At 38.4% G+C, this 24,338-nt stretch overlaps 2 protein-coding genes across 2 annotated transcripts; one reads left to right on the top strand and one right to left on the bottom strand.

The window, feature by feature from the left end:
* The first annotated feature begins 32 nt into the window (after positions 1-32).
* Positions 33-23,159, top strand: LOC121732461 (Usher syndrome type-1G protein homolog). Its single transcript, XM_042122344.1, has 10 exons — positions 33-367; positions 13,022-13,165; positions 15,771-15,992; positions 16,632-16,858; positions 17,458-17,609; positions 18,120-18,188; positions 18,316-18,422; positions 19,082-19,204; positions 21,833-21,948; positions 22,653-23,159. Exons 1-10 carry the CDS (start codon positions 345-347, stop codon positions 22,922-22,924), a joined length of 1,455 nt encoding a protein of 484 aa, XP_041978278.1. The 5' UTR covers positions 33-344; the 3' UTR covers positions 22,925-23,159.
* On the bottom strand, positions 6,062-8,279 carry LOC121732462. Its single transcript, XM_042122345.1, has 2 exons — positions 7,773-8,279; positions 6,062-7,066 (listed from the first exon to the last, which is right to left on the bottom strand). Exons 1-2 carry the CDS (start codon positions 8,270-8,272, stop codon positions 6,139-6,141), a joined length of 1,428 nt encoding a protein of 475 aa, XP_041978279.1. The 5' UTR covers positions 8,273-8,279; the 3' UTR covers positions 6,062-6,138.
* Positions 23,160-24,338: the final 1,179 nt, after the last annotated feature.

Raw genomic sequence — 24,338 nt, 5'->3', positions numbered from 1 at the left:
TAATATTTCTCAGTGTCAAAGAGTTGAGAAATGTCAATGGTGTTTGAAGTTTTTGCAAAATAAAGTTTGTGTGAAACGTAAATATTTATTGAATTTATTAACTTTTGCTTAGTGAATTCACTTTTTGTTGTTCTTAAAGTGTTGTAAAATAAAGACATTAGCTTGTGACGAGTATTAGTAACAGTTTCGCTAATTTATCAGTGAATAAATTTGAATAACTATAACGAATTAAAGTGTAAAGTGTGACAAGCTGGACAAACTTTCTCGCGTTTATCAACTAGCGGCGATAGTGAGATTAGTTACAATGACCATTTCTCAAGTTTGCTGCGTCTAAAACCAACAAAATGACTACAGATAGGTTCCACAAGTAAGTTTTATTCACTCAGTATTTTTCATACAAAAATTCAGTATTATCATAGGCATCGATGTATAATGTATAATATCTCGCAGATAAGATTAATTTAATCGATTGTTAACACCTATAATTTATGGACTTTCAGGTTTTTTGCCCGATTAATATTACGGGTAATTACAATTAAATAACACAGGAAAACAGTAATTGACTAAATTTCATGCGTTGGTTATTTACTAAAGGTAGTAATTAGGAAGCAAAAGTAGTAGTATAGAGTTTAATATTTTAAAGTTAAATAGAATCTACTGGCTGACGGAATTCCAAAACACAAAATTGTGAATACTTATCCCTAGTTTTTATTTACGAAACTATAATATAGGTTTAGGAGGCCCTGTATCTTGGAAGGAACCTAGGTACATGTGAAGAATAACTTTATACAAAAATATATTAAGGCAGTGGCGAGCCAAGACCTAAATTTGATGTGGGTGAAATACAGTAATGTACTATATCTTGTGAGGCCTCCTGATAAATGATGCAAGAGGACGGATTTGTTGAGAAAGAGAATTTTATGATACTCAAACTTTTATTTATAAAACTTTTTATTTATAAATATTTGAGTATCAAAACTCGTAAATCTTTAAAAAAAACCTCTACGCCGCCTCTGTATTTAGTCACCAGTTCAACTACTTGCCATCCATATTCATGAAATTTTAAATAAAAAACAAATTTTGAAATGTAGTCTGTACGGTGTACCTCAGTTATCACATCTGGCCTAGAAGTTGGACAATAATCCAAAGACTACACTTATCAATCATCAATGCATCTTCTAAAAAACTAAATTGAAGAATCAGAAGGAATCAGCTGGTAATAACAATCTGATTTTACGTCGATGCATTAGATAACTCATACAAGAATTAAGCAAAATCCATTAATTAGTAGTAATTACTAGTTACATTATAGCTGGGAGAAAAGTGCGCCATCATTATGACAATACTTATAGACAATTAGAACAGGTTGATCTTGTTTTTTTTAATGAAATAAGGGGGTAAACAAGCAAACGGGTCACCTGATGGAAAGCAACTTCTGTCACCCATGGACACTCGCAGCATCAGAAGAGCTGCAAGGGTGTTGCCGGCCTTTTGAGAGGGAATAGGGTAGGGATGGGAAGGGAATACGGGAGGGTAGGGAAGGGAATAGGGTAGGGGATTGGGCCTCCAATAAACTCACTCGGCGAAACACAGCGCAAGCGCTGTTTCACGCCGGTTTTCTGTGAGAACGTGGTATTTCTTCGGTCGAGCCGGCCCATTCGTGCCAAAGCATGGCTCTCCCACGTATAAATCTTTCTATTTATTATGTCTTTGCTTACAAACAGCTCTTTAAATGTACATTGAAATTAGGTTCGATTTTGTGTAACACTGCGCTAGTAAATAGCTTCCAGTGTTTATTGGAAATGCCAATAAAATGTACATAACCTGTTTGAACGGTTTTCTACGCCTTTTTTGTCCTGCGCCTCGGAAGTCGCTAAACTAGCCGATACAAGATTGTCTAGAAAACAACGGCAAAGATGCGTACTGTATACGCAGCGAAGAAATCTATAGTACTTCATTACTTTAATATTATAAAACAATACACTTTCACATTTAATGTGAAAGTGTATTGTCTGTTACCTCTTCACGCCCAAACCGCTGAACCGATTTTGCTGAAATCTGGTTTGGAGATACTTTGAGGTGCTTTGAGTCCCAGGAGGACATGGGATACGTTTTATTTCCGGAAAAATGTACAATTCCCGCGCGATAAACGAATTTTGCCGTAACAAAGTTACGGGCGTCAAATACAGAACAGCCTGCGGTAACTGGCAATTCGAATCTCGAATCAAAAACAAGGCTCTCCTTCTATGACCGACCGAGGTTTGAAGATACCACTTACGAGTTATGAGGCTCTTATTCAGGACTTAGCTGAATTAAGTCGAGACTCGAGCAGATCGCATGACTCCATAAGTCATTTATCATCCAGCAGAAATTATTGCCATATTCGAAAGTCTACTATTCCATTCATTTTGCGAAATACAGCAGATCAACTTGGTGGATGCTTAGGCAAATGGCACGTTATTTGGTAGCGTTGTATCAGATCTATGTTAGTTGCGGTTTTTCGGTTGGACTTGACGTAACCGGCCAAAATTCCGTAGGACCATCATCTGCAATAATTATTGATTCATAGGCACGTGACGGCCCTATGTCATTTGGTCGGGCTATGAGTTATGACATTTCAATGTAACATAGTAAAAGCACAGTATAGCAATAGGGATATGTCATATTGCTATACTGTGGTAAAAGACTGTCGCTGACTTTGACATAACGCAACCAAATTACGTAGCCGTAGGTCCACCATCTGCATTCTGCATACACGGACGTAAAAAAAATACGGACGGATCGCCATTAAGAAATGAGTGAAGCACCCTTAATAAGCCCAGGCGATCATATGTACACATCTTACACAAAAAACAAACAATCGCACTGTAATAAGCCGATCGTACCGCCATTGCGCAATTAGACTGCATCGCGGTGACACATCTTTGTCATTCATAAATAAAAATAAATATGCCATCTTGTGTTGTAAAATGGTGCAAGAACAATACAACCTTACACAAAAAACATCAAGGAATAATATTTCATAGGTAAGATAACATATTTTTAAAGTATTTTGATAAAATAATGTAAATATTAATTCAACTTCAACAGGTCAGTAATGTCCATAACAAAGTGGGGAAATTTTCCCCAAACCGGGGAAAATTTTAAATTATTTTTAAATAATCAAATAATTAATTTTATTGTCTTTTATTAGTGTCATGTAAGTATTTAGCATACTATTGACCAGTAATTAGGCAGGAATACAATAATAGGGGTGTAGACAGTAAACGAAATCTAATACAAATTATTGTTTTTTTGAGAGTTTGTATTATAGAATTACCGAAAATGGACATATTTTACTTAATAACTTTATAATATTTTTTATATTTAGTGATTTTTTTAATTGAAATAAGAGTGTATTTATTTTTTATACATATTTTTAGGTGTAACAAAATACTTATGTATTATCAGAGAAGTTGATTCCTATGCAAATCTGGGACATAAGTAGTTTGGTTGCGTTACGTCAAACCCAGCCGACACAATTAACATTGAATTAACATAAGTATTCGACCAAATAACGTTGGTCTGTCAGTTGCATAGGAATCAACTTCCTTGATGGTACATCTGTAAAATAAATATATTTCCTAAATATAGTCTACAGCCCTATTAATTTCTTAATTTACAAAAGTGGATATAACTGTTGTTTGACGACCTCTGTGGCTCAGTGGGTGGGCTGTCGGTGGCTGAAGCCGGGGGTCGCGGGTTCGAATCCTGCCGACGGAACAAAAAGTTTTCAAAGTTCCTGGGTCATGGGTGTGTATTAAATATGTGTATCATATAATAAAAATCTTAAATATATGTATAGTATAACAGTATTAAATATATTTCCGTTGTCTGGTACCCGTAACACAAGTCCTTCAGGTACTTAGCACGGGGTCAGACTGACGTGGTGTGAAGCGTCCATAGATAAAATTGTTGCCTTAGATTTCCTTCAGTAGTAGGGGAGGGAAGGTGCTATTGGTGTAGTCACCCGAGCGTCATTGAGACCTAGTAGGAATGAAAATATTGAATGGACCTCTAGACCAGGAATAAATTTAACACCATGTTAGGTGATTTGATTTGACGTTAGCGCATGGTAGAACTTTCGATAGCTCTAACAGGCCGTTAACTGATTTAACAAGCCATTATTTATTTAACATTACTTGATTGTTTGATGAAACGGGTTACGGGACTTAAGTATCTTACATCTTTTCGTATATAGGTTTCTTATATAGGTTTCGGGGGCGATAAATCTGTCTAGCTAGGAATTATTTTTAGAAAATGTCATTTTATTCGTGTTTTATCGAATACCGAGCAAAGCTCGGTCAAATAGCTAGTAATAATTTTATAATTGTAAATGTTTGTACATAATCATTATTACTAATAATGTTATGTAAATAATATATTTCTCTGTACGTAACATGTGTCTTTTTTCTATCTATAGTGTCATAAAAATAATATTTTTATTATGACATCTTTAACAACCGCTTACTTTTCTGAGGGGAAAAAATCATAAAAATATGTTTAAGTATAAAAAATACATTTAACTTGTCTGAGTTTACAAAATTTAAAAGTAGGGAAATTTATGATTTATATGGCAACCCTCATATCACGCACACGTCCTACACGGGCGGCCATAACTAGGCTTCACTCGTGATTAGAGAAGGTTACGTCCGTACTATTTTACGTCTGTGTCTGCATATGAATAAATTTCTCCGATGGTACATCATTGGCCTAATGACTAGGTAATATACTAGACCTAGTCTTTTGTACATAATGTACAACGTGAGGCATTGACCTTGTGTGGTATTTGGTGAACGACCGCGCCCGTCAAGCGTGTCTCCTACCCTGTACTTCCGTGCAGTGGCGTAGCTAACACCCCGCAGAGGCGTAGCTAAACAACTAGGTCCCCGCAACAGGGGCTTTAACTACCGTACTCAGAGACGAATGTTAATCACTTAACTGTAATTAAGTGAAGATTTTGACATAAGCCCCATATATTATCCTTCAAACTCTTCATTAAATTAAAGTTTAATCATCTTAAAATGTCTCTAAATGCAGCCGTAAGTCCACAAAGTCGCCAAAAGGGCGCACTTATTTATTCGCTTTCAAAAGTTGAGGACTCTTCGCGACAAAAGTCTTGAGTTCCGATAGCTAGGGCTCTGAATTAACGTAGCTCGGAAATTATATCGAATCGATAGATCGCAATATCGTGAGCGCATCGGCGGGGCTAAAATGGTCGCTTTGAAGGTGACATGAACGTGACATGAATCATAATATGATTCATTTTTCTAAAGTCGCAAATTGCAATTCTGCTTGCAATTCATTTCTGTACTTTTTGTACTGATTTGGCATTTGTCAATTTGACAGTTTTGACAATTCATTTGCTGAATTGATTGAGAGGAATTGCTAAATGTGACCATTTTAGCCCCGCTGGGCTAAAATGGTCGCTTTGAAGAATCGTGACATGAATCATAATATGATTCATTTTTCTAAAGTCGCAAAATGCAATTCTGCTTGCAATTCATTTCTGTATTTTTGAACTGATTTGACATTTGTCAGTTTGACAGTTTTGACAATTCATTTGCTGAATTGATTGAGAGGAATTGCTAAATGTGACCATTTTAGCCCCGCGGTTCACGATACCGTGTGTAGAACTGTAGATCGCCACACAGCCTTGGAAATCATGGAACTTTAATTTTTCTATTAAAGTATTTCTGGACCTGGGAAAAACTGTACATTAAGGGACGCGGTGTAGGGGGGGGGGAGGGGTGGGGTGGGGGGAGGGGGGGGAGGGGGGACCCCCTGGTACCCCCCCCTCTTGAAGCAAGCTCTTGGTTTCTGAGATATTCATGATTGAAGTTTGAGGTTATGACTGCACTAAAAGTGTTGAAATTCCGTTTTGGATCATCGAATTAAGGGGGGAGGGGGGTTAAAAGGGGGATTTGAGGGGGGACTTGCCTATTCCCTACAAAATTGCCTATCCCCTTTCAGGGTTATAAAGAGATCACTGTTGTCTGTTAAAAAAAAAATTACCACAAAATTTCTAACCTATCACGTGACCTACAGGACTTTGGCAAACTAAATAAAACAAAATAATTTAGTTGACAATCATTTTTATTAATTTGTATTGTCCACATACACATATTTAATTGCCTTTAATAGTTCTTCGAATGGATCGGTATGGTTGACCCTTATTTTTCGCCGCCATAGGTATTCGCACAGCCAATCCGTGAAGTCTGCTTTATTTTGTTCCTGCCTGAATTGTTTTTTCAATCCCCTCCACTGGCTCTCAATGCGCTGCGTGTGTGTCCCATCTGGTGCTACAAATTTGTTTGTGGGATCACTGTGATTCACCCTCTTATGTGTATATCCATGCTCAGGAAGGCTCAAGTAAGCTCTCCAATAATCAGTATGGATGATAGAACCTTCCTGAACATGCTTCTTGATGAGTGGCACCAATATTTCCGCAGACCTCTCATTGTCAGGACACACTTCCAGCCGAAGATCATCGCTCCCATCTTGGATCATCCCTATCACCCAATGACCTTCGATCTGTCGACCACGGTTATATTTTCTTTTGCCAAATTTGGATTCATCTATTTGTACTATTTTTCCGGGTCCTCCTATTTTCTCACTTGCTTGGTTATTTTCCAGCTCATAAATAACAATTGTTTCTCGGCAATAGCTGTACCAGTCCGCCACGGTTTTCATGGAAATCACAGGCTCATCTTCGGTTGCAAGTTGTTTTTGTACTTGCATATAAGACAAGCCCTCGCTAAAAGCATACATTATTTGAAATGCTAATGTGATGCATAACCTCACATTTTCAAACCAGGTACCTTGTACCCGGCTAACACTCCTGTTCCTGCAGTTGCTCTTTCTGCAGCGGAATCTGCCAAATTGGGTTTCGGTAGACAGCGTCATTGGCCTGTGGTGTATATGACACATTTTCTGCTTAGGAATAAATCCTCTCTCTTCAGCAAACTGGATACACTGCTGTACCGTCCCAAGTCTTGTGAAGATTTTTTTCCAGTTCCACATCGACCTAAAACAAAAACAAAGCAAGTTGAATGACAAGTTGAAAGAGAAAGATTTACATAACTCCAAGCTACCCAAAGTACAATAACTGTTCTCGGGTGTTTACGAAGTGTTTTTGAAGCATCACAAGGCTGTGGTTGAGTGAAGGATGTATATTTTCTATCATAATGCAGCCTCCTGCTTAGGAGTTGTACTCTAGGGGTTGGCAAATTCGTTTTTGGGACCATGTCCGTCTGTCACGTCTCCGTCTCATACCATCCGTCTCATACCTAGAGACCAATGACCCTCAATATGGCATAACTAGCTTCAATTATCAGTTGACGGAGCCCCGCTACGCGGGGCTCCTATTTCTGGGTGTTGTGGCCTACGTTCCAACCTAACCTAACCTACTTTTGGACTTTCTGGATTGTGTTTGTTTTTGTTTTGGCGGCCCTTTAGGGGGGGCTGCGCCCCCCCCGCCCCCCACTTTGGTATCTATGGCTAAGTAGTTAAGTAAGACTGATGTTTTTGATCATTTTTCTGTCATTTGACAAACGATGTTTGCCGACTTTCCTCATTTTATCATACGAATATTTACATTATTATCATTTAAAACAAATAACATGAAATAAGTATATTTATATAGGTACATACGTATTATAAGAATCAGTAATAAATTATTACATTATCTACTTAAAATTGTTGGGCATGATTCTAAACTTTAGCCTACTAACCTCAACTCTTCCGAGTAATAATGGACTCGCCTTCCCGATGAACCAGAAGGGGTTGCTGGCTCATGCAAGTCTTCAGGTGATGTGGAAACTGGCATGACGAGATCTGCCATCCCACTAGGACCAGCGATCCCACTAGGACCAGCCATCCCACTAGGACCAGCCATCCCACTAGGACCACCAGGCGAAGTAGGCACAAGCAGCTCACTAGAGTCCATCACTTGCGCACTACACAAATGCACTGAAAAGGAGGCCGTAACAAGCGGCTCAACAGAGTCCAACACTTGCACTTCACTCAACTTTTCAGGCGATTCAGCGGAACTCGAAGACTGGGGCTTCGGAGACGCCATGGTAGTCATACAAATGTAGTCAGACAGGAGTACGTAAAACGATCTCGACTGCAAGAGCAACAAACGATGACTGACATTTCCAGACACACGACGCATAAAACAAAATGGCGTCGTTGCGTTTCGTTGTTGTACAGTAGAAACACGATATATCATATTTTACAATTAAATTATTATTCTTTTCAATAAATTACACGTAAATACATAAAATTTTACATTTAAAATGTATTTACAACATAAATACCTCAAAAAGACCCCAAAATTTTGTCTACATTGACTGCATAGAATTAACTTTCACGTAAAGAAACGCAAATGACAGATCGTAGTTTTATAAGGTTGGTAGTCAGTCAAAGTAATGACGTAAAGTAATCAAAAATGTTGATCTAATTTTGCGATTTTTAATAATTTATTTCTCGAAAACTACTAGGTTGCTTCAAAAACCGACTTCACGGAAAGACTTCTTGCATTGTGTAGTTTCTAACAAAAATAATATGAAACGCCAGACCAGCGTCCCGTAAAGTACAGTTTATCCTGGACCTGCATCAGAAATAATTGACAAACTTATTTGTTTCAAATATTTGTAGAGAATATTTTTTTAATCAAATTTGGCCTATATATATATATATATATATATATATATATATATATATATATATATATATATATATATATATATATATATATATATATATATATATATATATATATATATATATATATATATATATATATATATATATATATATATATCTACATATTATATTATATTCTATACGTTACGTCACTAGCAAAAATACACCAAATGTTTCTAATACACCACAAACTACGTGCTTTATACGGTTCAGCGACTGTGCTATAAGGGGCTAATAATTTACCACTTTAAAAGTAAACCGTATGTATATGTGAATAGGGTTTAAATTCTATAAGCATTTCCTTATCGATTATCATCCGCAGGTGTCCAATGCAACGTTATGGAAATATATTTTTTTCATTTTTGTTTCGGGCAAAGATAATGTCGAAATGATATTATTCGCGTCGACTTTAAGGTAGGTACTGCATATCTCTGCTTAAAAAAAGTATTAGTCTGGATTATTCCATATTATGAAGTATTAGTATGGATTCGAGGTATGGTATTAGCAATGGCTAATACCATACCTCGACATCCATAGATACTAGAAACGAAAGAGAATATTATGATATTTGATCCATGATTAGCTTTAAATGAGCTTAATATACGCCCAAATTATTTTAAAGTCGAGTGTAATACTGTTTTTTTTTTGTTAAAGAAGGCAGGCACCTTCGCTGTAGCCCTGACGTCACTGCGACACACGAGGATCTATTGTGACTCCTTCGTTACTTTCCACTAGAGTATCATGCCCAACCCAATACTGCTCATAAATTGAACGATATGGTTGGGGTTGGTGCCACGAATTTCCTCTGTGGATGAGTATTCGTGGCGACCAAGGTGCCTGTAGTTGAGCAGGACAGTTGAGGAGAAGGTGTATAGGTGTCTGATCGTCCTCCTCACAGAATCTGCAAGTAATTATGCTACAAATACCCATTCTGTTTAGGTGTTTATTGAGCTTGCAGTGCCCAGTAAGGCTTCTGATAAGGATTCTTAATTGGTTCCTACCCAAGGTGAGCACTAATTCTGACAGTTTCTTGTTGAAGCCAGGAATGAGTGCCTTGGAGCTTCCTATTACTTCCTAGTTCCTGCTTAGTCTGTGACCCCATTCCTTGAGCAATGGCTTTGCGGTACTGGGAGGTATACCACAGACCGGTTCTGGGCCATATATGAGACTCTCGGCCCCAAGCCTAGCCAGTTCGTCAGCGGTTTCATTGCTGGGGACGTTACTGTTGGCCGGGACCCATACTAGGCGCATGTTGTTGTTCCTTCCCAGCATGTTTAACGTCTCAATGCATTCCAGAACCAATTTAGACGCGACTTCTGGGACAGTCAGTGCTTTAAGTGCAGCTTGACTATCAAAGAAGATAAAAATATTTTTAATAACTAGGGCCATCTCCAGGCAGCAGGTTTTCTAGTGAACAACCGACGATAGCGAAGACCTCAGCCTGAAACACGGTCGCAAATTCCCTCAAACAGGCGTACTTGCCTTTTGGTGGCCTGCCTCCATAGAATCCGGCTCCCGCTCGGTTGTCTTTCCTTGATCCATCCGTGAACCAAACTAAATATATCGCTAGGGCGGACATCGATTGCGATTTTTCTTTCCCAGTCCTCCCTGGAAGGTATAAAAACCTGGTATTGCTTCGAAAAGCTATGCACCTTGATCTTGGCATCTGATGGCTCATGGCATGTCCATGACAGGTGATTCACGAAGAGTCTGTCCTGGCCCTGAGAGCCACCTTTCTGGCCTCCATCTGAACAAGCAGAGGAAGCAGAGTTAGATTGATCAGGGCCCAGGGAAGCGGTGGGTGTTGATGAGAGTGCACCCGTCACCCGTGATTATTAGACATGCCTCACATGCCAGTCTCTGTACGCTGTTTAGACTTTTATTACAGTTTACTTATTCAGCCTTTTTATGCCACACTACGCAGTCATAATATGTGGTAATCGGTCTCACTACGGCTGTAAATAGCTACGGCTATTTACTTTTAAGTAATACTGTTACTACAATATAAAATTGATCATCTTCATACTAAACGCACCCGCAAACTTGCCAAGAATTTTCCTTTTGCATGGTCGGTCGTAGACAAAACCATAATTGAAGAATGACGTTAGTGGATGAAGCAGGTAACAGTTAGAAAATTTCCGTTTTTTTCATAAACGGAGGCTTTAAGATCGGGAAAATTATTTGAAGTAAAAAAATGTGGTTTCTATGAATAGCTAGATATATTAGCCAGATCATGAAGTAGGTAAGTTACAAGGTTTGTGCAAATTATAAGAGAAAAATTAGTAAAATTTTGCTCTTATGTTTTAAAATGTTAGTTACCCGGTTCATCCACTCATGTCTTCAATGAATAGACGTACTAATTAAGTTACTGTTTTGTTACACGATCACACGCATTCCTGTTTGAACTTTATAAGCATCGTCTCTCAAACTGTGAGCCTTACTCCCGACAGAATCAGAATCAAATCAGCTCGATCTCAACAGCTTTTGTCATCATCTAAAATAGCGCACGATCGTGCTGCGGCTCAATTTGGAAATTTTTGCTACCCCTGATAGCTATACTAGGGATGTTCTACAGAATACACCATACCCGCGTAGAAAACTGATGTTAAAGAATAAAAGTTTCAGAAAGTTTCCAAGAAGTTTTAAATGGGAAATTGACTTGCAACTCTGCAGGTTTTTCAGCTGTCAATGTCCCATGTATACCCATGGACCCAGGGTGACGCAGGAGTTGCAGTGATAAGCGTGGAAAAGAATTGGCACTTGAAAAATTATGAATTCGTTGATGATCATTCGTTTTTTTTTTAAATGAAATAAGGGGGTAAACGAGCAAACGGGTCACCTGATGGAAAGCAACTTCCATCGCCCATAGACGCTCGCAGCATCAGAAGAGCTGCAGGTGCGTTGCCGGCCTTTTAAGAGGGAATAGGGTAATAGCGCAGGGGAGGGTAGGGAAGGCAATAGGGGAGGGTAGGGAAGGAAATAGGGGAGGATAGGGAGGGAAATAGGGGAGGGTAGGGAAGAGAAAAAGGTAGGGGATTGGGCCTCCGGTAAACTCACTCACTCGGCGAAACACAGCACAAGCGCTGCCACACCAGCCCGTGGTATTTCTCCCGTCGAGCCGGCCCATTCGTGCCGAAGCATGGCTCTCCCACATAAAATATTTTTTGGAAGAAATCGTTTGGAAAACGTAATTATTAAGGGATTAAGGGATTTATTAAGGGATTTTATCAAAATTTGAGCAAAGAAGTAACATACAGATTCTCGCATACAATATTAGTTTAGATGTGTGAAATAAAGGGATACAGATTGACAAGCACTGCTCTGTATAAAGGTCGTTTCACATCGTAAGCACGTTGCCTCACCGGCCTCACCGCTGCGCAGTGAAAGTGCCATTGTCAACTAAATGCTACTTTTTTACGCTACCGGAATCGTGAATATATTATCTACTGGCAATTTCATCTGAATGCCAAGATACTACGTAACAAATAACAATGATCATGATACAAATACAAAAAGGACCATCAGAAATTGCAGATTCTCCGTTCCTCCGTTATGTGGTAGAATTTTGTCAAGTCTATATTTGTCATTATATAATATAACTAGCTGTCCCGGCAAACGTTGTTTTGCCATAAAATGGTTTTCCCTGTTTTCCTGCTTTCCTCTTGAAGTTTTTTCTGATTTTTTTTTCTATAAACCTCACGGAGCCCGAGACCTTTCCAACAAATGCAAAACCGTGGAAATCGGTTCGTGCGTTCTGGAGTTATAGCGTCAGGAAGGAAAACCCAACTTATTTTTTTATAATATTAAGGTAATAATTAGCCCATACCGGATTTGCATAGCCCGACCAAAATCCATAGGTTTTTTTCTTTAAATTGTTAGAAAAAAATGTATGTTCAAAGGCCTGTTTTGTTTAGCGCATAGCAAGAAAATAATGTGCTCACGCGTCATCAAAGATGATGGAAATCCATTATTGCAAGTTTGCAACCCCTTGCAAGACGCTTCACAACATGAATTAGGCATATTTACTGCCTATTGCCTTTTAAATTGTATGTTTAAAATAATCTCGCAAACCCATTTTTTATTATCAACTAACTCCCGACGCAAAAAAAAGGGGTGTTTAAGTTTGACGTGTCTGTCCGTGTGTCTGCCTGTCTGTCTGTGGCATCATAGCTCCCGAACGGACCGATTTCAATTTAGTTTTTTTTCTATAAATGTTAATATATACCTTCTTCAGGACTCGGAGCATATAACCTAACTTTTTTATTATTTCCAGGGCGGCGAAGGACGGACTGCTCGAGGTGTTACGGGAGGCGACGCGCAAGGAATGCAACAACAAGGACGAGTCCGGCATGACGCCGACGCTGTGGGCCGCCTTCGAGGGACACATTGATGCCCTACGGCTGTTGTGTGGGAGAGGGTGAGAGATACTGGAAATCGTGTACAGGCGTAGGTTACACGATCAGTTTTTCATCAATCTGATCCATCAGTCTGGTGAAGATTGACGGTAAACTGATCGTCTAAGTACAGTCAATAATATTGCACAATAAAATTGATCGTCTAGCCGCTTGAAAATCTGGTGTACACGATTTAAATCTATGGTGTACACTCGTCTTTGGTTATCGATTAAAGCTAAATATGGAAATCCATATCCATACTAAGTAATATTATAAATACGAAAGTATGTCTGTCTGTCCGCCTGTCTGTCTGTTTGTCCGTCCATCTGTCTGTCTGTTACCTCTTCACGCCCAAACCGCTGAACCGATTTTGCTGAAATTTAGCATGGAGAATCTTTGACGCCGAGGAAAAGACATAGGATACTTTCACCCGGAAAAATGTACGGTTCCCGCGTGATAATCTAATTTTGTGCGCAACGGAGTTGCGGGCGTCATCTAGTAATAAATAATTTAAAGCAGCCTTTCCCAAAGTTGGTGATAACGCCCCATTGTGGGCGCTGAAGGTCTAAAGGGGGGTGGTGTGGGACCCAGAAAAAATTGCGCGTTGAGTAGAGGCATGGGGGTGATTTATAATTTTTTTTCAACTGTATGCATTTTAAATTGAAACAATGGGGGGCGCTAAAACATAATTTGTTCTCAAAGTGGGAAGTAGACCAAAAATTAATAAGTTTGGGAAACCTTGATTTAGAGGCTCATAGGGGTCGCGCTTCTGTGCGCGAGCGCGACCAACGCTGATTGGTCTCGCGCAGAATCTCAGAAGTAATGTGTGCGTTACGCTCTGGAGTTAAGGTTGAATTTGTTATGTTCAGATTTTGGTTATTCGCTTCGATGCGCTTCGACTCTGCGCTAGTATAAATTGACCCTAAAGAAAAAGTTAAAATTTAGGCGCTAATAACCTAGATTTCAGAGTCCCAACCTCATCCTTATTGCTATCACAGGGTTTCTTGTTTGTTAATTGTTATAATGTCTGAAGTTGGAAAAGCTCCAATAGAGACGTCTGTACTTATTTGGTATTACCTTATTGATTTCCTTTATCCACATAGGAATATGTTTAAAGTCCACCACCCAGCTTGAGTGACCCCTCTCCACCAAGCCAATGTCACAACATCTAAAGGCAAAGGGTGGAGCAGCATAAAATCTAAGGAAATCGGAAAATGTCGGACCTACTGGCCGCCACACCGACTGGGACCTCACCGTTCAAAACATTACTATTATTATTATGTAATTTATAAAACAATAAATATAATATTATATATATATATATATATATATATATATATATATATATATATATATATATATATATATATATATATATATATATTTATTTATTTATTTATATATTTATTATATGTATAATATAAGTCTATTCTACTAAGTATATATATAAATATATATTACTTATGTTAAAAAAAAAAAAAAAGTGTCCATGGCGTGATGGACCACAATTAATTAAAATTCATAATATTATTTCAATTATCCTTGGTGCGAAAAATCTAAATAATAAAATAACAAAAAAAGGATATGGACGAACAGTCCATAGACGGCCACAATTTTATAATAAAAAAATAAATAAAAAAATATGTTTAAAGTCTTCTAGTTATTATTGATAACGATCAGTTCAAAATTGTGACGCTTTTGATTAGATTAATGTTAATGAAAAAAAATTATTAAGGTTACACGTCACTGTAATTTTTATTGTAGGGATTTGTTTTATTGCTGTACGACTATGATGTGTGTTGATATAATTTGTTTGATATACCTAAGTCTACTAAATGATATCATAAAATAAATTATTATCGTTTCCTACTTCTTACGTAACGAAGAGGAATATAAGAGAGGATAACGTAGCACGTGACAAAAGGCAGCCATAATAAAACAGTAAAACATTTGGGTTACATAATATATACGAGATAAACAACTACACATTCGTGTATCGCACGGGAACGTTACATTTCCAGGATAAAAAGTATCCTATGTCCTTTCCCGGAACTCAAAGTATCTATATACCGTACGGCGTACCACAGCAAAATCGGTTCAGCAGTCCAAACCGCTTAACCGATATACAGTTCGACAAGGCTTTATTTGAACGTGGCGAGAAAAGGAACTAAGCGCCTCTATCATAGAAAAACGTCATTTTTGACATGTGTTTGACAGTTCTCCTTTACCAGCAGCGCTCCCGTCAATGTCACCCACGTTCAAATAAAGCCTTGTCGAACTGTAAATACGAAAGTGTATCTGTCACAGACATAGATCATGATAGATACCGCATGTGTATTAGACTAGCACGAGTCGGCGCATGAGTACCGAAAACTATTCCACCTCAATTTTTTTTGCGATCCTCTTCAAAAAAAATTTTTTTTTGCTCGTAATCAATAATAATAACAGTTAGGCACTTGAAATTTTCACAAAATCCTTAGTGGCACGCTCGTTTTCATACATGCAGTATCTATATGTAGATTGTATCTGTCTATTATAACATATTCACGTCCAAACGTATTATATATTCAACGGTATATAATACGTTTGACCTCGCCTTCCAAAGATCTAACTGTCTCAACATTCCAGTGGCGAGCCCGACAAGGCGGACTACTTCGGCAACACAGCGCTGCACCTCGCGGCGGCGCGCGGGCACAAGGAGTGCGTGACCTTCCTCGTCAACTTCGGAGCCAATCTGTTCGCGATGGACGTGGACGGCCACACCGCGCAGGAGCTGGCCGGCATCAACGGCAGAGAGGATATACTGAGGTTCCTCGACCAGGCCGCGGGCAAGATGGAGAATAGTGATAAGTGGGTAACATTTTGTAAGGAAGTTTCATAGTTCAAAGAAATTCTAAGAAAGCTGCGTAGTTTATTATCAGAGCAATTGATCCGTAGGCAGACGGCTCGCTTACTATCAGAGGAATTAAAATGTCAGATAGGCGAAAGGTACCTATATTGAAAGGCAAATGGCGAGTCTATGTAATTTGGTTGGGTTATGCTAACCAATAAATCACGACTTACACGTCTTGACACTGTGTTGTGTCAAGACGTGTAAGTCGTGAAGCCAACAAAAGTGAATCTGCTAATGAATCAATTTCTCAATAGTTTGGAACTTCAACAAAACTTGACCTAATAGCATAAAACGTCATCTAAAATGGATCGAAATAACTTTATGTCATCTAGATCATAGAGAAAAATAATATCTAGATTAATATTTCCTGCTCAAAAATACCAATGAACTGCTGGTTCAAGTCATTCAAGCCTACACTTTACGTTATTATGAGAATAGGCAGTACATTGTACAAATATTTACTTTTTATTATAACAGGATAGGTCTTCAACATAAAAAATTAAAACAAAGAACACAAACAACAACACCAACAAAACAAACAACAGCAAAAAAATACAACAACAAATAACATTAAAACAAAATCTATCCTCTTATAGAAAAAAAGCGAAATCCCTCAAAGAGAAAGCGAAGAAGGACCACGAGAAACTGCAGAAGCAGTACATGAAGCGGCAGAGCAAGGCCGAGGTGCTAGCGGGAAAGGAGCTGAAGAAGTTGGCCAAAGAGTGGGACAACGGGTACGGGGAGGAGGTCACCCCCATGCCGCATCGACCCAGCAACGTGCTGATGGCGATTAAACAGAAGATGATACGGTCTTCTAGCTCAGGTGTGTAAAAGTTTGGTATTTTGCTGTGTACTACGATAGTCATTCATTGTGGCCTTGTAAATGCTGTATGTATGTTGTCCATATGGCGACACTCGTGGTTATAACATTTCTGTTTTGTATTTTGTTTTACTTGCGTTAGAGTAGAGAGCCCTCCACTTTTGCACCTCGATTAGCCTTGGATCCTACCATGTTACTTGTTCACCTAAACAGGTTAAAAACTCTTTTCGACCCAAAAGTTGGTCGAGAAAGAAATGGCCTCATGTAATCCCCATAAAGGATATCGACCACTTTCTTAACCGACTCCAAAAAAGAAGGTTTGTCGACTCGACAGTATAAAATACTTGTATCTTTTTTTTGTTTGTTCGCGGATAACTTGGCCGTTTGTGAACCGATTTTGATGATTCATTTTTTGTTGGAAGAATAATACTTGACATTTGGTCCCATGATAAGGATACATTGTTCGAAGCCTGTTTTTTTTTGTTAAAATTATTAACTTGTCAGAAGGTTGTACTTAATTACTACGTCGTATCTCCAACTAATATTTTTTACTATCTCAGGTAACCTGCTACACAAGTTATAATGTGTTGATTATACCCCAGGTAACCTGCTGGACGAGCCGCGGCCGACGTACTCGGCGCTGGTGGGCACGGTGAGCTCGGGCGCGCGCGGCCGCGGCGCCGTCTACAAGAAGGCGCTAGCCACCAAGATGAGAAACGGTACGCTCACTCGCAATGCCGGGGATGACTTTAAGGTACGTTCTAGTTTAAAAATTGGTAAACTCAACCAAACTAATTATGTGGCCGGTTTCATTGAAACCAGACCAGTTACGCAGGAGTGATTTTATAGTGCAAAAGTGTGCGCGCAGAACACGAGCACTGTATATTCCTTTTACTCTCATAAACCACGGAGGCGTTAAAACTAGTTATAAAGCATCTGTGTACTGCGTTCTAATGTCCTTTGTCAAGGGTGGAATCACCACCATACGTCTGAAATAAGAAAAGTGCACCGTGACAAAATCACAAGACATAATGTTATTATGTGTAACACTCGTGTTAACCTAAGTTTTCATTTTAGTATTAAATATAATTCATACTAAAATGATATAGTCGGGCTGTCTAGCCCCAAAGCTAGACAGTCCGACTAAGCGAGGTATGCTCAATCCACCCTCTCGATTGCACTTTGTGTGGAGCGAGTACGAGTGTGATACTGAAATCTACGTTGATACATAGTTTTGCTTTAATGTTGAGTTGTATTATTTCAGGTTGGGGAAGTCGAAACGACAGGTCGACGCTCTGTGACGTCGTTGAGTGGGCTACGGAGAGATTCAGAGGTAGATGTAATAATATTATTGTAATTTGTAGTGCGATATTGATTGTCACTCGACACTGGCAATAATGTTTAGCCGTATCGCGATAATTTAAAAACAGTTATGAATAAATCCAAATGTATGTTCTCAGGTGATGTACGTGGGTACGTTCGGTGCGGGTCCGGGCGCGCGCGGCGCCGTGGCGGACGTGTTCACGGACGCGCCGCAGAAACCGCAGCGGACGAGTACGCTCACCAGGTATATCTGTCTCTTTCTCACTCTATATTAAATGGAATGTTGTTTTAGAGTCAATTCAAACCGCAACGTGACGTGTATGCATTTTAAATTTGTATTGAATTGACATTTTTTTACGTGATAAAGTGTAGTGTGATTGTGTGTGTGAATGTGTAAATAATATATATTAGGATAAAATTGTTCGGCGTGCATCTGTTGTCTGATTGCCATAACACAAGTTTTTTCTTAGCATGGGATTAGACGACGTGATATACGCTACCTAGCTTTTATACTATTGTATGTTTAATAAAGAATTTGAATTTGCATGTCGTCTCACGCAATTGAACTCTGTAAAAGCCATACAAATTTAGAAATGCATTTACGCGTTGCGTTGAATTGAACCTTAATGTCTTTTACACATTATAGGGATTTGAAATATTTTGATATTTTACAAGTAGATCTCAGAACAAAAAAAAACCTAAGTCAACCAAAATAATGTGCTCACTAATTATTTCTTTAGCGCAGCGAATAATTTGATCTTCGAATGTCAAAAATATTACAATCCGCAGAGCTTTTAGGTCTATCGGGACGGATTATATACTTACACAAAACTAATACACACAATATTATTTATTATAATTCATCTTGTTTTTCTATAACAAGTTTTATCTTTTTTTCTTCAGATCGGCCAGCCAGCCGGACTTCCTGGCGGCGCAGAACGAGGACAGCGGTCTGGGGCAGGAGGTGCTGCTGCAGGAGCCCGCCAGCATATTCGACCGCCCCGGCTTCGGCAGCGTCGCCTTCAGGTACATATATTACACACAAACAGACAGACATTTGGATACTAGCTGACCCGGCAACGTTATTTTGCCATGTGAATTATTTCTAGTATCAATATAAAAAGTAGCTATAAACGTATTCTCAGGCCTAAAGTCAAAGTCAAAGTCAGAAAATTTTTATTCAGAATAGGTTTTTTTTCAAACACTTTCCGAACGTAGATGCTACTGGGGCCTACCACCGGTTCGGGAACTAACCCGGCGAGAAGAACCGGCGTAGGAAACTCGCACGGGGCCATCTTTTACCAAAAAGATGGAAAATTACAATGTCATTATGAATAAATAAAAAAACTAAATACAACAAGTGTACAATATTACAATAAAATAATATACAGAAACAGCTCTGCAGGGGGCGACCTTATTCCCACGGTGTACTATCATTCATGAAATCAGTAACTTTATAGTATGCTTTGGTACACAAACGTTCTTTAACAACTTTTTTAAATTTATTAATTGAAAGGTTTTGAACTTTTCTGGGATCTTATTATAAAGGCGTATACATTGACCTTTAAAAGAATTTTTGACTTTAGTAAGTCTAGTCACCGGAATTTCAAGCTTATGTTTATTACGAGTATTTCTCCCATGGGTATCACATTTTTTCGTGAATTGATATATATTCTTTTTAACATATAATACATTTGATAGGACATATTGAGAAGCAACAGTTAAGATTCCAGTTTCCTTAAATTTTTCTCTAAGTGAAGTATTATGGGCCAACTTGTAGATTGCCAGAACAACTCGCTTCTGCAGCACAAAAATTGTATTTATATCTGCAGCATTGCCCCACAGCAAAATGCCGTAGGACATAATACTATGAAAGTAACTAAACTAGACGTGCTGTTGCTTCATCAGCAAATTGTCTAATCTTACTTACTGCATATGCTGCTGAACTGAGTCTGTCGGCCAACCCAGCAATATGAGGGCCCCACTGAAGCTTGGAATCTAGTGTTATACCTAAAAATACAGCTGTATCCAGTAGCTCCATAACATCACCATTTAAAAGCACATTTCCGTTTGCCTTACATTGGGCAGTGTGAATTTAATACATTTGTTTTTTTTACTATTGAGTAAAAGATTATTAACGCTAAACCAATGTACAATCTTTAAGAGAGCATTATTTACTTCGTCATAACACGCATTAAGCCGTTTGATATTAAATGTAAGCGATGTATCATCAGCAAATAATACTATCCCATGTTTATCTTTATCTTATATATCTAAAGATTGTACCATCGAAGAAATTAATCATAGTCAGTTGACGGACTCCTGTCATTTGGTCGGATTATATCAATTCAATGTAAGTCATGATCTGTCGGCTAGGTTTGACATAACTCGACCAAACTACATAGGTCCGCCATTTGTCTATAAATCAACTTCCCTGATAGTACAAACAAACTACAAAGTTATACGTAGTTCAACCACAAGTGACGTCACTGTGCCCTGTGGTTACTTGGTAAGTGCAACCCGCAATAACAAGAGTTCTCGTCCAAAGAATATTCTTTGAACACTCAAGAACTATAAAACGCTTGTCGTAACAAGTGATTATCGTGTTCATGATTCACAACTAGATAATAAATGTGTCACTGTTACAAGTAGGTATTAAGAGGAGTCCACACCGCCGTTTTTCCGTACAAACGTTGTCCCCTGTTTCCTCCCTGGATAATGCCGGTAGAGTTATGATTTTTTTTCCTGAATATCTATGGCCACTATTAGCATGTCCCTATGTTTTCTTTTTTTTCATAATTTTATTAATAAAAAAGATAAGAACGTCCAAAAACCCAAAAAAATGGCCAAAAAAATTTTCCCCTGTGTTCAAACACCCATAAAACAAAACTGGCTAAAATATACAAAAAAATAAAACATAGGAACACAGCTCAAGCTTTGCTTTAATTTTCAATGAAAAAAGTACTTAAATCGGTTAAGTTTTGGAGAAGGAATCAGCGGACGACGAATCGAAGATTTTCTGTTCTTTTATTAGAACTTTTGTCGTGTTGTCTTTATCGCGCTCTGCGGTGGGAGACTTGAGATTGGTGAGACAGCAATACATTTTTAAATACCTATTTTCAATTTCTCTCGCCCCTGGTGTATCCTCTTAAAATAATTATGAAATATCGATTGCATATCTATTTTACTTTGTGTTTGGGAGGGGAAATTGGATATAATAAGTACTTTTTCAATTCATTAAGTAACTAACAATAATAATTTATAATAACAATCCTGTAAGGTTGTGCCCACGGAGGGAGATATTAAACAACCTGATCGATTCAAACCTAATTTATTACTGAACCCATTTGACACTGAGACATCACACACTATACAGGGTGTAACAAAAATAAGTGATAATATTTTAGGGTTTGTACGTGTTCCTTCCTTCCTCCTTCCTTTTCACTTTTGTATGGGCAAGTGCTAGAGCGTCACGAGTTTTCTCATACAAAAGTGAAAAAAAAATTGGTCTTTCGGCGCTGCTATAGTATTATCACTTATTTTTGTTACACACTGTATACTTATGTATACATAGGTACACTTACGTTACTATAATATGATATACTTACACACTACAATACGTTATCGACTAACTTATCATCATTTTTTTTACAGACGATCAATCACAGCGACGCTAAGCGCTCTGCCGGCCAACGAGGATATGTCTATCGGGTCTGCGGGGTCGCTCGCGCACCGACACTACCAGCCTGCCGACTGGCAAGACAACTCCGGTGAGGAAATGCTCGATACTTATCTGATTTTTCAGGAAATTTCTATCGTCTTTACCCAACTCTTCTTTAAAAAATGAATTGGTCACTGGAGGGAAAGTATACCAACGGCCAGTCCCGGATTTATAGGCCGTAAAGGGCGGGGCTTAGGGGCGGCAGGTTTCATACATGGAGCGGCGGAAATAAAGTGGCCTACGCTCATAAAAAAAATTCGGCACTGCCAGCGGCTGCACTCGACAACAATATTCATATCTTATTTTTTTTTAATGAAATCAGGGGGCAAACGAGCAAACGGGTCACCTGATGGAAAGCAACTTCCGTCGCCCATGGACACTCGCAGGATCAGAAGAGCTGCGAGTGCGTTGCCGGCCTTTTAAGAGGGAACAGGGTAATAGGGGAGGGTAAGGAAGGAAAGGCTGGCTCTCCCACGTATATATCTTATATCTTTAAACGAGCAATTCTTGTATATAATCGGAATCGGCTCCAACAATTTTCCTGAGTATATCGGGTTTCGGGGGCGATAAATCGATCTAGCTAAGAATCATTTTTAGATAAATCTCCACAGCCGAACATATAACCTCCTCCTTTTTGGAAGTCGGTTAAAAATGTCATTTTATTCGTGTTTTATCGAATACCGAGCAAAGCTCGGTCAAATAGCTAGTTATATTATAATACGACAGTAAAACATCAAAACCTTGTCTTTTCAGGGAGCTCAACAATAACATCTGACGAGGAAGGCGAAACGGAGGAATCGGCGTACGCCTCCCTAGAACGGTTCCTCACTGCGTGGGGGCTCTCGCAGTATATCCAGAAGTTCAAAGAGGAGCAGATTGACCTTGACGCCCTTATGCTGCTCACAGAGAGCGACCTCAAGTCCCTAGGGCTCCCTCTAGGGCCGTACAGGAAGCTGGTGACAGCGGTGCAGGAGAGAAAGCAGGCCCTTTCGCACCCCGGCCCTATGATAGATACAGCCATATAAGTATTTGAACAATCATTGCATAGAACGCCGGTCATATTATATGCCTGACAAGATAAATTTCGCCATTCAAGTTCTAACACTGCGTAAGTCACTTTTTGGCTATTTTGAAATTTTGATGCCATTAGCTAGAAAATAGATAGAAGCATCGTATCAGCCAATCAGAAACACGTATCGCATAACAAAAACTCCTAAAATAATAAAATGGGAAACCTGATTTAGTATGTATCTACTTATTACAAAATTATGCAATTGTTTTCCCTGTCCTGAAAAGTTGTTATTTTTGACTTACGCGGTGTTTACCTGTGTGTAGAACTAAGTCTTAAAGGACGATTTTACTTTGCTATCAGTGGGTTAATAATACGCGCCTATTATGACGAGGCCGATTTTAATTTTTATGGCCTGTAGTGTGGAATGCAATCTGCTCCTCTGCAACCCATCATGGTCTGTGCGTATTTTTATGCAGTAAATAAAAATACTATTTGCTCAGATCATAGTCAGTTAAAATAGATTTTTCAAAGAATGACATGCAAACAATCGTGATTGTACTTATTTTTATGTAAAAAATATATTTTAAAGCGGAACTCTATTTTTATATGCAATTTTAAAGAATTTTATACTTACATCAAGTTTTGTGATACCTTTTATATTTAGATGTAATTGTTTTAACCACGTGTTTTGTGTGCATCACTTGTTTTTTACATAGAATTCAAGCACACCTTAGCTATGACAAAGCTACATGTTTTATGTTAGGTTGCGTATAAGGAATCCTCAACTCCAGAAAAAATATCAGAGCACTGATAATATAACTCTAAAATAATGCAGTCAAGTTGAATGTCAAAATGTCAAATATTCCAACACTGGAGACCGGAGTTTTTTTTTAATTTTAGCGCTTTTGAAATTCTGTTTCAGGTAAGCATTTCTGTGGTATTCGTGATTTAAGACTATACTTTTACTACTTAAAATAATAACTGATTTAAAACTTTTTACCATCATGTACAAATTTTAAGATAAATGAAATTTTATACGCTTTGTTATAGAGAAGGTGTGAATGTGTGATAGTTGCCTTTTGTGATGTCAATAATACATTCCATCCAGACTTCGCCATATTGATTTTTATATTATGAAGTATTGTAATAAACTTTTTATATAGACAGTTATTGTTTAATTATGAATGACACTTATTGGCGATTGATCGTTTCGAGTTATCGAAATTTTTTTATCGTGTAATATTACACACGGTACTGCTCGCCAGTTCTGTTTTAGTACTTGAACTTGGCTTGACACGCTACCGCGTGTCTCGATAAGAAACCTTCATAGTTAATCAAATGGGCTACCCCTATTAATTTGTCAATTCACAAGAATTAAAACAAAATATTGGGGGTAGTCAGAAGAAAAATATTAGAATTAGTGGGTA

Source organism: Aricia agestis, chromosome 12 (assembly GCF_905147365.1).
Source record: "Aricia agestis chromosome 12, ilAriAges1.1, whole genome shotgun sequence".
NCBI classification, from domain to species: domain Eukaryota; kingdom Metazoa; phylum Arthropoda; class Insecta; order Lepidoptera; family Lycaenidae; genus Aricia; species Aricia agestis.
The sequence above is the reverse complement of the archived record's forward strand: the minus strand, read 5'-3'. Positions and strand labels throughout refer to the sequence as shown.